The 15,411-nt window shown below is 56.4% G+C and overlaps 2 protein-coding genes across 2 annotated transcripts in view; one reads left to right on the forward strand and one right to left on the reverse strand.

Annotated features, from left to right (window-relative positions):
- Positions 1 to 1,631, forward strand: part of LOC145340623 (proton-coupled zinc antiporter SLC30A1-like) — a gene marked incomplete at its 5' end in the record, with an annotated part of 3,375 nt that extends 1,744 nt beyond the window's left edge. Inside the window, one exon of the mRNA XM_080185093.1 lies at positions 367 to 1,631. Within this exon, the coding sequence (XP_080041219.1) occupies positions 367 to 1,178 (812 nt within the window). The remainder of the gene's footprint in view (positions 1 to 366) is intronic.
- Positions 1,632 to 7,187: 5,556 nt separating this feature from the next.
- Positions 7,188 to 12,021, reverse strand: LOC145340622 (LRRN4 C-terminal-like protein). The gene is made up of 2 exons (XM_080185092.1): positions 11,587 to 12,021; positions 7,188 to 8,630 (listed from the first exon to the last, which is right to left on the reverse strand). Exon 2 carries the CDS (start codon positions 8,617 to 8,619, stop codon positions 7,753 to 7,755), a length of 867 nt encoding a protein of 288 aa, XP_080041218.1. The 5' UTR covers positions 8,620 to 8,630; positions 11,587 to 12,021; the 3' UTR covers positions 7,188 to 7,752.
- Positions 12,022 to 15,411: the final 3,390 nt, after the last annotated feature.

Here is a 15,411-nt window from a genome sequence, read left to right on the forward strand (position 1 = left end):
GAGATTCCCTCCCTCCCTCCCCCCATCCCGATAATTGTGAATGGGCAGCGGGGGGGGGGGGGGGGGGGGGATCTGGACCCCGGCGGGGGAGTCGGGGGGGGGGGGAGGGGGAACAGAGCCCGGGGGGGGGCAGTTAGCCTGATAGCCAAAGGTGAGGCAGCTGGGGAAGGGGGGGCTGTTAGTTTTCTCACTGACCGAACCTCCCGGGGACGGATGCGTGGGCTGGAGTGGGGGGGGGGGGGTGGGGGTAGATTACGTGACAAAACCCCCACATCTAACCATTGTGGGTAGCCTGAAAGAGAGAGAGGGGAGGAAAAATTCTATCGCCCCCTTCCTCTAAGGTATGGCTTTCTTTTGGATTTACAGAGCTACTGAGGGGAGCCAGGCCTCAAGACGCGAGGATCGAGTGGGATGAGGATGTGGAGGACAAGGGGGTGTCGTGTGAGGAGTCGGAGGCGACCCTACAGGGAGTCTATCAGCACCTGGTGGGAGGCAGCCTGAGCTCGGGCCTAGTGTTGGCGGAAGCCCTGATGTTTTACTTCCTCTGGCCAGCCTGTCCTGTAGGCCGCTCCTGCCTCGGGCCTCCTCCTCCTTGCTTCGCGGAGCAGTGCGAGGGCCGCGGTTCCCAGGGGGCGACGGGCTCAGCCGCAGGCCTGGGCCTGGGCTGCTGGTTGCTATACCTGGATCCGGCCCTCAGCTTGGCCGTGGCGGGCCTGGCCTTGCGGGTGGCGGTGCCCCGGCTGAAGGCCTCAGGCCTGGTCCTCTTGCAGGCCGTACCCCGGCGCCTGGACCCGGGCCGGCTGCGGACACGCCTGCTGGGGCTGGAAGGGGTGGAGGGGGTGCACGAGCTTCACGTCTGGCAGCTGACGGGCCTGCGAGTGGTGGCCAGCGCCCACGTCAACTGCCGCCAAGCCGAGTGCTACCCGGAGCTGGCCCAGCGCATCGCCGGCCTTCTGCGCCAAGAGGGCATCCTGTCCAGCACGGTGCAGCCCGAATTCGGGGGGCGGGGGTCGGCATTGTGCGAGCTGGCCTGCGGGCCCAGGTGTGCCTCGAAACTCTGCTGCTCAGGAGTCCGCGGAAACGGTCCCAGCAACCCCCCGCCAGCCTCCAAACACAGGCCGAAGCCTTCACTCCAACAGGACAATCAGCTCACCACAGAGTACGAGACCAATGTCTGAGGCCCAGGACGCTCCAGGATCTCCCCTCATCGGGCCCAGTGGAACGGGAAGGGTTGTGTCATCATCATGTAGAACCTCAGGCCATTTGGCCCATCGGCCTGTGTTTCTATCCCACACCAGCCTCCTGCCACCCTCTCCATCTCCCCCCCATCACCATCTCCCTCTATTTCTCCCTCCCTCATGTGTTTACCCACCTTCCCCCCTTAAACATATCAATATCATTCACCTCGAGCTCCCCCCGTGGGAGCGAGTCCCACATTCTCCCCCACCCCCTGTGGGACTGAGTCCAAGTATGGGATATGGAGACCAGGATATGCGCAGTAACTCCAAGTGTGGGGATACGGAAACCGTAGATTCCATGACTCTGTCTAACTTCCATCATCACATCTGCCCACCTCCAAATTCAATCCAGATAAATTTGGTGCTTTCATATAACCATCCAGAACTCACCACTCTTCCCTGCTGTAAAGTCCACAGGGATTGGGTGGGTTGGGGGTGGAGGGGTAGGGGCAGGAGGGGGGGGGGTGAAGTAGTGAGAAGGTTATCCAGATTAGTGGATTAGCCCCACACTCCACAGCTATGTTCAAAATTCAAAACAATCAGGCTTCTTGATCCAACTAGGCCCAAATCCGGTTGAGTCGGCCCAATGTCTACTGAGTAGGCCCAATGCCTGCTGAGGAAGCCCAAACCTTGTTGAGTAGGCCCAATGCCTGTTGAGTGGGTCCAAACCTTGTTGAGTAGGCCCAATGCCTGTTGAGTGGGTCCAAACCTTGTTGAGTAGGCCCAATGCCTGTTGAGTGGGTCCAAACCTTGCTGAGTAGGCCCAATGCCTGCTGAAGAAGCCCAAACCTTGCTGAGTAGGCCCAATGCCTGTTGTGTAGGCCGTATTGTCACTGTCAGGAAAGGATAGGAAAACTCTCTGCCTGGAGGCAAACCACATCATTAACTGAACCACAGAACCACAAAGCCGCCATGAACCACTCAGGGCTGGTGTTTTAACCTTCTTCCTTTAAGGCTAATTATTGTTTAACATATTGAAACAACACAAAATCTTTACACAGGATGTCATATTAATAAAACTAATATATACACTCACCGTGTGTTTGTCTGTGTATGTGTGCGTATGTACGCGTGCGTGTGTGTGTGCGTGTATATGTGTGTGTATATGTATATCTGTGTGAGCACATGTATATCTGTGTGTGTACGTGTGTGTGTGTATGTATATCTGTGTGTGTATGTGTGTGTATTTACAAAGAACAAAGAACAAAAACAGCCCGGAAACAGGCCCTTCGGCCCAACGAGCCTGCGCCATCATCCCAACACCACCAGTCCCCCTCTCCACCCATGACCCTTGTCTAATGTTTTATGGCCATCCACATTGAGGGAAACTAATTTAGGGACAATTTATTACTGCCAATCAGCCTAACAGCACATCTTTGGGGTGTGGGAGGAAACCGGAGCACCCGGAGAAAACCCACGCAAGCACAGGGAGAATGCGCAAACTCCCACAGACACCGACCCAAATCCATGTGTCTGCACAGCAAACAGTGATAGTCACTGAGCTGTCGTGTTGCCCAGCGTCTGGTCCGGTTTAGGCACACACTAACGACATGAAGCACGAGGCCAATCTCGAACAACCAAGAGCAGCCCAAGTACGACCCATCGCGTGTATGCCCCTCGTTGGACACAAGGCAGACCGACTTAAAACCTGTGAATGAAAAGAGGAAAAAAAACATTATTGTTGTACCATATCCATTTACCTTGCCAGGGACTCCCCAATGCTAATGACCCTTATTTAAAACAATCTCCGATATCCACCCATCTCCAACCCAGTCATGTGCCTGTCTAAGTTACTCTTAAATGACTCTAGCGTGTTTGCCTCCACCACCTCACTTGGCAGAGCATTCCATACCCCCACTACCCTCTGTGTGAAAAACCTCCCTCTAATGTCTGTGTTATACCTCTCCCCCCTCACCTTAAGCCCATGGCCCCTTGTCCTGTGTGTCTCTATCGTAGGAAATAGCTTACCTCTGTTTACTCTATCTATACCCTTCATAATCTTATATACCTCTATTAGATCCCCCCTCAGTCGCTGTCTTTCAAGGGAAAAGAGCCCCAATTTCTTCAATCTTTCCTCATACCCCAGTCCTTCCATACCAGGCAACATCCTGGTAAACCTCCTCTGCACTCTCTCCAGAGTCTCCATGTCCTTCCGGTAGTAAGGCGACCAGAACTGGACGCAGTACTCTAAATGCGGCCGAACCAAGGTTCTGTACAACTGCAACATTAGACTCCAGCTCTTACATTCTATACCCCATGCGTACATGTGTGTGCACATGTATATCTGTGTGTGTGTGTGTGTATATCTGTGTGTGTGTGTGTGTGTGTGTGTGTGTGTGTATATCTGTGTGTATGTGTGTGTATATCTGTGTGTGTGTGTGTGTGTCTGTACGTGTGTGTTCTTGAGTCGGTCGGTACGGGACCTCAGACTTTTGTATCTTTTTCCCGATGGAAGAAGGTGGAAGAGAGAATGTCCGGGGTGCGTGAGGTCCTTAATTATACCGGCTGCTTTTCCCCGAGGCAGCGGGAAGTATAGACAGAGTCAATGGATGGGAGGCTGGTTTGTGTGATGGATTGGGCTGCATTCACGACCTTTTGTAGTTCCTTGTGGTCTTGGGCAGAGCAGGAGCCCAGACCGAGCTGTGATACAACCAGAAAGGACAGCTGACTGCCTTCCAGACAATGAAGGAATGGATTCCCATTTCCGGATCTCTCGTGGATCTGTCACCATGGGGTCTGGGACCTCTCCACACGGGCCGTGATGTTTCTTCCCGAGGTGCGTCACGCAGAGGGGGACGGCCGTGTCCGGGGTCAACGTCACAAGGTGTTCCAGCGCTGGAGGAGGCAGTGGGGGGAGGGAGTGATGGGGACGGTCCCTGAGATTCGGGGAGATGGGTCTGGAGGGGTTTGAATGGGCAGGGGGTGAGTCCGGGTGTCTGAGCTGCAGTTCCGCAGGCTGCCACAGGATGGTGACAGGAGGCAGGAGGAGGACGGACTGGACCCTGGAACATTTAATCAGCAGATAGCTGGAAAGGCTCAGGTTTCATCTGGAAACTGTCTGTGCTTTATACACTCTGTCTGAGACCACAACTCTCCATTCACCTGACAAAGGGGGAAACCTCGAAAGCTAGTGAGTTTACTATCAAATAAATCGGTTCGACTTTAACCTGGTGTTGTCAGAGTTGTGACGGGAGACAGAGAGAGAGACAGAGAGAGAGAGAGACACAGAGACAGAGAGAGAGACAGAGAGAGAGAGAGAGAGAGAGGGAGAGAGACAGAGAGGGAGAGAGACAGAGAGAGAGAGAGACAGAGAGGAAGAGGGACAGAGAGAGCGAGAGAGGGAGAGAGAGAGAGAGAGACAGAGAGAGAGAGAGAGAGAGACAGAGAGGGAGAGAGACAGAGAGGAAGAGGGACAGAGAGAGCGAGAGAGGGAGAGAGAGAGAGAGACACAGAGACAGAGAGAGAGAGAGGACTGAAAAGTCTCCTTACTCAATCTCTTAAATTGATAGACCTTTCCCACACTCACTCACTCTCCCACAGTGCGGCGCTCCCTCGGCACTGACCCTCCCGCAGTGCGGCGCTCCCTCGGCACCGACCCTCCCGCAGTGCGGCGCTCCCTCGGCACCGACCCTCCCGCAGTGCGGCGCTCCCTCGGCACCGACCCTCCCGCAGTGCGGCGCTCCCTCGGCACCGACCCTCCCGCAGTGCGGCGCTCCCTCGGCACCGACCCTCCCGCAGTGCGGCGCTCCCTCGGCACCGACCCTCCCGCAGTGCGGCGCTCCCTCGGCACCGACCCTCCCGCAGTGCGGCGCTCCCTCGGCACCGACCCTCCCGCAGTGCGGCGCTCCCTCGGCACCGACCCTCCCGCAGTGCGGCGCTCCCTCGGCACCGACCCTCCCGCAGTGCGGCGCTCCCTCGGCACCGACCCTCCCGCAGTGCGGCGCTCCCTCGGCACCGACCCTCCCGCAGTGCGGCGCTCCCTCGGCACCGACCCTCCCGCAGTGCGGCGCTCCCTCGGCACCGACCCTCCCGCAGTGCGGCGCTCCCTCGGCACCGACCCTCCCGCAGTGCGGCGCTCCCTCGGCACCGACCCTCCCGCAGTGCGGCGCTCCCTCGGCACCGACCCTCCCGCAGTGCGGCGCTCCCTCGGCACCGACCCTCCCGCAGTGCGGCGCTCCCTCGGCACCGACCCTCCCGCAGTGCGGCGCTCCCTCGGCACCGACCCTCCCGCAGTGCGGCGCTCCCTCGGCACCGACCCTCCCGCAGTGCGGCGCTCCCTCGGCACCGACCCTCCCGCAGTGCGGCGCTCCCTCGGCACCGACCCTCCCGCAGTGCGGCGCTCCCTCGGCACCGACCCTCCCGCAGTGCGGCGCTCCCTCGGCACCGACCCTCCCGCAGTGCGGCGCTCCCTCGGCACCGACCCTCCCGCAGTGCGGCGCTCCCTCGGCACCGACCCTCCCGCAGTGCGGCGCTCCCTCGGCACCGACCCTCCCGCAGTGCGGCGCTCCCTCGGCACCGACCCTCTGGAATTCTTTGTCCCAGAGGTTGGTGGGGGGCTGGATCTTTGGAAGTACTGAGAGTGGAGGTGGATAAGTATGACTCTGATCGAGGAGCCAAGGTGTGTGTGGAGGTGGCACAGACTGGAACTGATCAGCAATGGTCTTATTGAATGTGGGACAGGCCTGATGGGCTGAATGGCCTTCTCCTGCTCCTATTTACTATGTTTCCAATGGGGGAGGATGAATTCCCAAAATTCCCACTTGGTAACTGATAGCGTTTGATTGGAGAGAGTCAGAGCAACAGGATGTGGGAGACCTGTGACTGTTCCCGTAGTCAGATCAGCAGAGACTCTGAGTCAAACCCCCCCCCGTCTCAATCCAGACTCACTCCCTCTGTCAGTGCCGAGGGAGCGCCGCACTGTGGGAGGGTCAGTGCCGAGGGAGCGCCGCACTGTGGGAGGGTCAGTGCCGAGGGAGCGCCGCACTGTGGGAGGGTCGGTGCTGAGGGAGCGTCGCACTGTGGGAGGGTCGGTGCTGAGGGAGCGCCGCACTGTGGGAGGGTCGGTGCCGAGGGAGTGCCGCACTGTGGGAGGGTCGGTGCCGAGGGAGCGCCGCACTGTGGGAGGGTCGGTGCCGAGGGAGCGCCGCACTGTGGGAGGGTCGGTGCCGAGGGAGCGCCGCACTGTGGGAGGGTCGGTGCCGAGGGAGCGCCGCACTGTGGGAGGGTCGGTGCCGAGGGAGCGCCGCACTGTGGGAGGGTCGGTGCCGAGGGAGCGCCGCACTGTGGGAGGGTCGGTGCTGAGGGAGCGCCGCACTGTGGGAGGGTCGGTGCTGAGGGAGCGCCGCACTGTGGGAGGGTCGGTGCCGAGGGAGCGCCGCACTGTGGGAGGGTCGGTGCTGAGGGAGCGCCGCACTGTGTGGACTGCACAGCAGATGAAAATCAGCATTAAAGACGGTTTTATTTTGTTCAGACTAAGTGTCTGTGTTTTAGCTGTGAAATAATTAACGGAGAGAGAGATTCAGATCAAATTAAACTTTATTAACATTCAGTACGTGCAGGAATAATGTCTTCCAGTTTGATAATCACAGACCCATTATTATATTTATAAAGCAGCCTTACAAAAAAAAATCCCTGAGGAAATTGCACAATAAACCACATGCTCACTCTCACACTCTCACTCTCTCACACACACTCTCACACACACTCTCTCACTCTCACACACTCTCTCTCTCTCACACACACTCACTCTCTCACTCTCACACACTCTCTCTCACACACACACTCTCACACACACTCACTCTCTCACTCTCACACACTCTCTCACACACTCTCTCCCTCTCACACACTCTCACACTCTCACACTCTCTCTCTCACTCTCACACACTCTCTCACACACTCTCTCTCTCTCTCACACACTCTCTCACACACTCACACACTCTCTCACTCTCACACGCTCTCTCACACACGCGCTCTCTCTGACACGCTCTGTCTCACTGACGGGAGTATGGAAAGGCGGGACAATTAATGACTCCGGCTGGGTTCACAGTTCACAAGGAGACGCTTCTCCGCTGGCCACGAGGGGACAGTCTGTACGCCTTCGCTTCCTGTTCTGGTTTTCCTGGCTGAGTTTGAGTTGGGGGACGGGTTGGAGATGACAGTGTGAGTTGGGTGGGTTCGAATCCCACCCACGGCCGATGGTGGAATTTGAATCCAATAAAAAATATCTGGGATTAAGAATCTACTGATGACCCATTGTGGGGAAAAACCCATCCGGTTCCCTTTAGGGAAGGAAATCTGCCATCCTCACCCCGGTCTGGCCTACATGTGACTCCAGAGACACAGCAATGGGATTGACTCCCAACTGCCCCTCCAAGGGGTAACTAGGGGCAGGCAATAAATGCTGGCCTTGTGTACCATGAGTGAGTTCACGGGAGAGGGAGGCTGAATCTGTCCTTTGGGGAACAAGGCCCCAGGCCTGTCCTGGGGTGAGGCTGAGGGGAGGGGTCATGTTACCTCAGGATTGGAGCTTGAAGACTTTGTCCTCTTCGTAGGAGGGGTTCTGCAGCCCGATGGAAGGTTCCAGATCGGCCAACCGGCGCCGCCTGAGGGTGAGGCACCTGTGGAGGGCGAGGGCGAGGGCCAGGCCGAGGAGGAGGGGGAGGACGACGGCCAGGGTGACGTAGAGGGCGAGGGGACTGGCGGAGGTGGTGGTGAAAGTGGCACAGGGCCCGTAACCGGGCGGGACCTCCCCCTCCGACCCCCAGTCCCTCTCCCCCAGCCGGCTGTCCCCAGCCCGGTTGGAGGCCATGATGCAGACCCGGTAACCGGTGCCGGATCTCAGGCCCTCCAGGGTGAAGAGGCGGGAGCGGTCGGAGAGGGGCTGGGTGCTGGCGTTGACCCCGGCGGTGCCCAGGAGCCAGTAGACCAGGCGGTAGGAGTCCACCACCGAGGACGGGGCGCACCAGTTGACGTTGGCGGAGGTTCTGCCCACCCTGGTGACCTCAGAAAGCCGGGGCTGCTCGGGGACCACCTCCTGCCCGGAGACGCCAGGACAGAGGCAGGAGGTGACCCTCTGAAGCTCAAGGCAGGAGGCCTGCATGTGGGCGCAGGGGTCGTAGTTGCAGCGGACCATGGGCCCCGGCACCACCGGTTGGCTGGTCGCCTCCTCGTACTCCTCCTCGTAATCTCCGGCGAAGAATTCGATCTGGTTGTAGCCCCGGGTCACCGCGTCTCTCTTCCACAGGCCCGGGAGAACCTCGGGATCTTCCTGTGCCCTCCCTGGCCGGTCCTGGAGGGCGTGAGCCGGAGGGGCGGCGCCCACCTCTCCCCGGTGGAGGGCGCTGAGGGCCACGAGCAAGGCACAAAGGGCGAGGGAGGCCATGGGCACGACTCCTGCGGAGGGACAGAGCGACAAGGTCAACCGGGGTCAGCAAAACATAGCGGGACGAGGCCATTCGGCCCGCCCCTCCATTCACTTTCACAGAATCATAGAATCCAGACGGTGCAGAAAGAGGCCCTTCGGCCCATCGAGCCTGCGCTGACCACAATCCCACCCAGACCCTATCCCCATAACCCCAGCCAGCGCCCCCCCTGACACTAAGGGGCAGTTTACCCTGGCCAATCCCCCTAACCTGCATGTCTTTGGACACTGAGGGGCAACTTAGCACGGCCAATCCACCCTAACCCGCAACATCGTTGGTCTGTGGGAGGGAACCGGAGCACCCGGAGGAAACCCACGCAGACACGGGGAGAATGTGCAGACTCCACACAGACAGTGACCCCGAGCCGGGAATCGAACCCGGGTCCCTGGCGCTGTGAGGCAGCAGCGCTAACCCACTGTGCCATCGTGCCCCCCCCCCCCATTTTAATCATGGCTGATCATCCAATTCAATATCCTGATCCCCCCCACGTCCCCCTCGATCCCTTTAGCCCCAAGACCGATATCTAATTCCTTCCTGAAATCACACAACGTTTTGGCCTCAACTACTTTCTGTGGGAGTGAATCCCACCGCTCTCTGGGTGAAGAAATTTCTCCTCACCTCAGTTCTAAAAGGTTTACCCCTTATCCTCAAACTATCACCCCCCCTAGTTCTGAACTCCCCCCACCATGGGGAACATTCTTTCTGAATCTACCCTGTCTAACCCTGTTAGAATTTTATAAGTCTCTATCAGATCCCCTCTCACTCTTCTAAACTCCAGTGAATATAATCCTAACCCACTCAGTCTCTCCTCATATGACAGACCTGCCATCCCAGGAATCAGCCTGGTAAACCTTCGCTGCGCTCCCTCTATAACAAGGACATCCTTCCTCAGATAAGGAGACCAAGACTACACACAATACTCCAGGAGTGGACTCACCAACGCCCTGTATAATTGCAGCAAAACATCCCTATCCCTGTACTCCAATCCACATCTCCAGCACTCCCTCACCCACCCCAGCTCACTTCCCCCATCTACCCCTCCCTGTCGCCCATCTCACTGGCCTCCCCCCCCCCTCCATCCCAACTCGAGAAGCTGGGATGGTTCCCCTCGGAGTGGAGAAGGTTCAGGGGGGAGATTGAATCGAGGGGTTCAGAAGGGTTTGGAGAGAGTGAATAAGGAGAAAGTGTTTCCCAGTGTCCGGAGGGTGGGGAACCGGAGGGAGGGAGGGGGGGGGGGGGGGACACAGATTGAAGAGAATCGGGGAAAGAACCAGAGGGGGAGATGAGGAGAATGGTTTTTTTTGCGAGTTGCTGTGATCTGGAAGGGCGGTGGGAGCAGATTCAATAGGAACTGTCAAAATCGGGGGGGGGGGGGGAGATACTGGAAAAGGAGAGATTTACAGGGCTGTGGGGGGAGAGAGTGGGGGGAGTAATTGGATAGATCTTTCAAAGAGCTAGTACAGAAAGGATGGGCTGAATGGCCTCCTGCAGGGTTTGTGCTGTAGCGTGGTCTCCTGAGATAGGGAGGAGGGCTGGAAGGAGTTTGTTTGAGTGGGGGAGGTGGCAGGGTGGGTTCGCGCTGCTGCCTCACAGCGCCAGGGACCCGGGTTCGATTCCCAGCCTCGGGTCACTGTCTGCGTGGAGTCTGCACATTCTCCCCATGTCTGCGAGGGTTTCCTCCAGTTTCCTCCCACGGTTAGGTGCTAAATTCTCCCTCAGTGTTTAAAGTTTATTTATTAGTGTCACAAGTAAGGCTTACATTAACACTGCGATGAAGTTACTGTGAAAATCCCCCTAGTCGCCACACTCCTGTTCGGGTTACACCGAGGGAGAATTTAGCACCCCAACCAGCACGTCTTTCAGACTGTGGGAGGGAACCGGAGCACCCGGAGGAAACCCACGCAGACACGGGGAGAACGTACAAACTCCACACAGACAGTGACCCCGAGCCGGGAATCGAACCCAGGGTCCCTGGGCGCTGTGAGGCAGCAGCGCTAACCCGCTGTGTCACCGTGACACCCTCAGTGAGCCGGGATGTGGCAACCGGGGGAATTTTTGCAGCAACTGCCGGTGTCGGCTCACTTGCGACACTTACAAATAAACTTCAAACTTAAAGGTGGGACTAGTGGGATGGGTCCTTCAGAGGGCTAGCACGGGAAGGGTGGGCTGAATGCATTTCTGTGCGAGTTTAAGATCCGATGGTCACCCCTGTACAATTGCAGCAAAACAAATCGCAAGAGAACGGTTTGGGAATGTTGATGAAAATACAAAGCTCCCTCCCCCTCCCCCTCTCTCCCTCTCTCCCTCTCCCCCTCTCCCCCTCTCTCCCTCTCCCCCTCTCTCCCTCTCTCCCTCTCCCCCTCTCTCTCCCCCTCTCTCCCTCTCCCCCTCTCTCCCCTCTCTCCTCTCTCCCTCTCTCCCTCTCCCCCTCTCTCCCTCTCCTCTCTCTCCCCTCTCTCTCCCTCTCTCCCCCTCTCTCTCCCTCTCTCTCCCCTCTCCCCTCTCCCTCTCTCCCTCTCTCCCCTCCCTCTCCCCTCTCCCTCTCTCCCTCTCTCCCTCTCCCCCTCTCTCCCTCTCTCCCTCTCTCCCTCTCCCCCTCTCTCCCTCTCCCTCCCTCCCTCTCTCCCTCTCCCTCTCTCTCTCTCTCTCCCTCTCTCCGAGAATTCTGTTACCACAGGTTCACCATTCTCAAAATTTCAAGAACAGCTTCTTTCCTGCTGCTGTCAGACTTTTGAATGGACCTACCTCGCATTAAGCTGATCTTTCTCTACACCCTCGCTGTGACTGTAACACTACATTCTGCACCCTCTCCTTTCCTTCTCTATGAATGGTATGGTTTGTCTGTATAGTGCGCAAGAAACAATACTTTTCACTGTATCCCAGTACATGTGACAATAATAAATCAATAGGGACAAAAGGAAACTTACTTTTCGTGGAGTTGCAGAGGGAAACTTAATCCTTTCTGCTGGAGAGCTGATTGCTACAGAGCTGAGTGTGCTCTCTCTCCCTCTCTCTCTCTCTCTCGTTCCCCTCTTCCGAATTTCTTTCTGTTGTCTTTCCTCTCCCTTCACAATCCCAGTACTGTGCTGGGTCACTGCAAAATTGTGTGTGTGTGTGTTTCTCTCTCGCTTCCTTCTTCCAACCTTCTTTCTTCTGTATCTCTCTCTCTCTCTCGTTCCCCTCTTCTGGAGTTCTTTCTTCCGTCTCTCTCTCTCTCTCTCTCTCGTTCCCCTCTTCTGGAGTTCTTTCTTCCGTCTCTCTCTCTCTCTCTCGTTCCCCTCTTTCTGGAGTTCTTTCTTCCGTCTCTCTCTCTCTCTCTCGTTCCCCTCTCCTGGAGTTCTTTCTTCCGTCTCTCTCTGTCTCTGTCTGTCTCGCTGCCTCTCTCTCTCCTGTTATATAACAGTCCAAAGCCCTGACATCAACTTCCTGGCAAGACGTAAACCTGAAGGTGGTGGAGGGAGGGAGGGAGGGAGAGAGGGAGAGAGGGGGAGGGGGGGAGCTCAAAGCTCTACTGAATGGAAATTCTTGCTGAATGTTAAGTCGGCGTAACCCATCTGCTCTTCATTTGCCCTTGGAATTTGGAAAGAGATCTGTTTTATCCGTCCAAGAAAAAAACTCAACACAGTTTGTGAGGAAAACGACTTGTAGTTCGTCTGGGGGTACATAACTCGGACAGCACCGCTCCCCAAACATTCGGCTAGCGCCGGACACCTTGGTACAACTTTATTCCCTTATCGGGTTCTTCCACTTTCACCTCTCTGTCTCTCTCTCTCTCACCTGTTTCCTCACCCCGTGGATTAGCGCACAGTGAAAAGTATTGTGTCTTGCACAGACAAAGCATACCGTTCATAGATTACACAGGGAGGAGGATTTCATCTGATTTACTATTGTCACTGGCGCGCTGTCCAGACAAAACCATACCGTTCATAGAGAAGGAAAGGAGAGGGTGCAGAATGTGGTGTTACAGTCACAGCGAGGGTGTAGAGAAAGATCAGCTCAATATTTGATTTGATTTATTATTGCCACGTGTACTGGGATACAGTGAAAAGTATTGTTTCTTGCGCGCTATACAGACAAAGCATACCACTCATAGAGAAGGAAAGGAGAGGGTGCAGAATGTAGTGTTACAGTCACAGCTAGGGTGTAGAGAAAGATCAACTTAATATTTGATTAGATTTATTATTGTCACATATATTGGGATACAGTGAAAAGTATCGTTTCTTGCGCGCTGTCCAGACAAAGCATACCGTTCATAAAGAAGGAAAGGAGAGAGTGCAGAATGTAGTGTTACAGTCACAGCGAGGGTGTAGAGAAAGATCAACTTAATATTTGATTAGATTTATTATTGTCACATATATTGGGATACAGTGAAAAGTATCGTTTCTTGCGCGCTGTCCAGACAAAGCATACCATTCATAGAGAAGAAAAGGAGAGGGCGCAGAATGTACTGTTACAGTCACAGCGAGGGTGTAGAGAAAGATCAGCTTAATACAAAGTAGGTTTTGATTAGATTTGATTTATTACTGTCACGTGTATTGGGATGCAGTGAAAAGTATTGTTTCTTGTGCGCTGTCCAGACAAAGCATACCGTTCACAGAGAAGGAAAGGAGAGAGTGCAGAATGTAGTGTTACAGTCACAGCGAGGGTGTAGAGAAAGATCAACTTAGTGTAAGGGGGTGACACAGTGACACAGTGGGTAGCACTGCCGCCTGACCCCATTCTCTCCCCTGGGTGCAAATCGAGACCCCCCCCCCCCCCCCCCCCCAGCTTCCATCGCTTAGTCAACTTCTCATTGGCCGAGGGCCTGGTGTATGTAAACAGTCAATAGCAGGGCTGGGAGGGGGTTGTTGGATTCTCCTGGCAGGGTATACTGTTTACACAGAGTCCCTCCTGACTCAACCAAAGCCAAGGAACAGTTTGTGGTCACCCAGACGTGTAGCCTGCTGGAGATTATTTTGCTCAAAGCCACAGGCCAACATGACCTGCCCCTCTTTGAAATCGCCTCCCAGAGTGTGGACATGAAAGACATTTGATGGCAAACTCCCCCCAGTCTCCATCAAACTAATCGGGGGTTCACCTCCTGTTGGAGCTGGATAGAAAATAGCCAACGTTATCGTTACTAGGCAGAGGTTCTCACAGGGATTGGCCACCCGCCCCAGAGGCCGATGGGCTGGGTAGGCCGGAGCCTGCCTGGTGGTAGAAAGTGCGGCGCTCCCTCAGCACCGACCCTCCCACAGTGCGGCGCTCCCTCGGCACCGACCCTCCCACAGTGCGGCGCTCCCTCGGCACCGACCCTCCCACAGTGCGGCGCTCCCTCAGCACTGACCCTCCCACAGTGCGGCGCTCCCTCAGCACCGACCCTCCCACAGTGCGGCGCTCCCTCAGCACTGACCCTCCCACAGTGCGGGACTCCCTCGGCACCGACCCTCCCACAGTGCGGCGCTCCCTCAGCACTGACCCTCCCACAGTGCGGCGCTCCCTCAGCACTGACCCTCCCACAGTGCGGGACTCCCTCAGCACCGACCCTCCCGCAGTGCGGCGCTCCCTCAGCACCGACCCTCCCGCAGTGCGGCGCTCCCTCAGCACCGACCCTCCCACAGTGCGGCGCTCCCTCGGCACCGACCCTCCCGCAGTGCGGCGCTCCCTCGGCACCGACCCTCCCGCAGCGCGGCGCTCCCTCGGCACCGACCCTCCCGCAGCGCGGCGCTCCCTCGGCACCGACCCTCCCACAGTGCGGCGCTCCCTCGGCACCGACCCTCCCACAGTGCGGCGCTCCCTCGGCACCGACCCTCCCACAGTGCGGCGCTCCCTCGGCACCGACCCTCCCACAGTGCGGCGCTCCCTCAGCACCGACCCTTGGTGAAGGGTCTGTCTCAGTTGGGCTGTCGGTTAGTGCAGTAGTGGGTAGTTTGTGAAATTAGTGAGTCAGAAACTCACAAACACACTGTACCGTCACCAATCCTCGTGAACAATCTTGTCTCCTACCCATACGGGTCAAGGATGTTGGGCAGACTGAGCGCATAACAGGCAGTCAAAACACTCAGAATGCACGAGTTGGGACATCTTACAACCTCTCCCTGAGTCACTCAGCATTCCGACAGCATTGGATATCCCCTTTATCCCAGTCTTAACCTCCTGATTTGATTTGATTTGATTTATTATTGTCGCATGTACTGGGATACAGTGAAAAGTATTGTTTCTTGTGCAGCTATACAGCATACTGTTCATAGAGAAGGAAAGGAGAGGGTGCAGAATGTGGTGTTACAGTCACAGCGAGGGTGTAGAGAAAGATCAGCTTAATATTTGATTTGATTTATTATTGTCACATGTGTTGGGATACAGTGAAAAGTATTGTTTCTTGCACGCTATACAGACAAAGCATACCGTTCATAGAGAAGGAAAGGAGAGGGTGCAGAATGTAGTGTTACAGTCACAGCGAGGGTGTAGAGAAAGATCAACTCAATGCGAGGTAGGTCCATTCAAAAGTCTGACAGCAGCAGGGAAGAAGCTGTTCTTGAGTCGGTCGGTACGGGACCTCAGACTTTTGTATCTTTTTCCCGATGGAAGAAGGTGGAAGAGAGAATGTCCGGGGTGCGTGGGGTCCTTAATTATGCCGGCTGCTTTTCCCCGGGACAGTGTGAAGTGTAGACAGAGTCAATGGATGGGAGGCTGGTTTGTGTGATGGATTGGGCTACATTCACGACCTTTTGTAGTTCCTTGTGGTCTTGGGCAGAGCAGGAGCCCAGACCAAG

Source organism: Carcharhinus amblyrhynchos, unplaced genomic scaffold (assembly GCF_965287045.1).
Source record: "Carcharhinus amblyrhynchos unplaced genomic scaffold, sCarAmb.v2.hapA chromosome_1210, whole genome shotgun sequence".
NCBI lineage: Eukaryota > Metazoa > Chordata > Chondrichthyes > Carcharhiniformes > Carcharhinidae > Carcharhinus > Carcharhinus amblyrhynchos.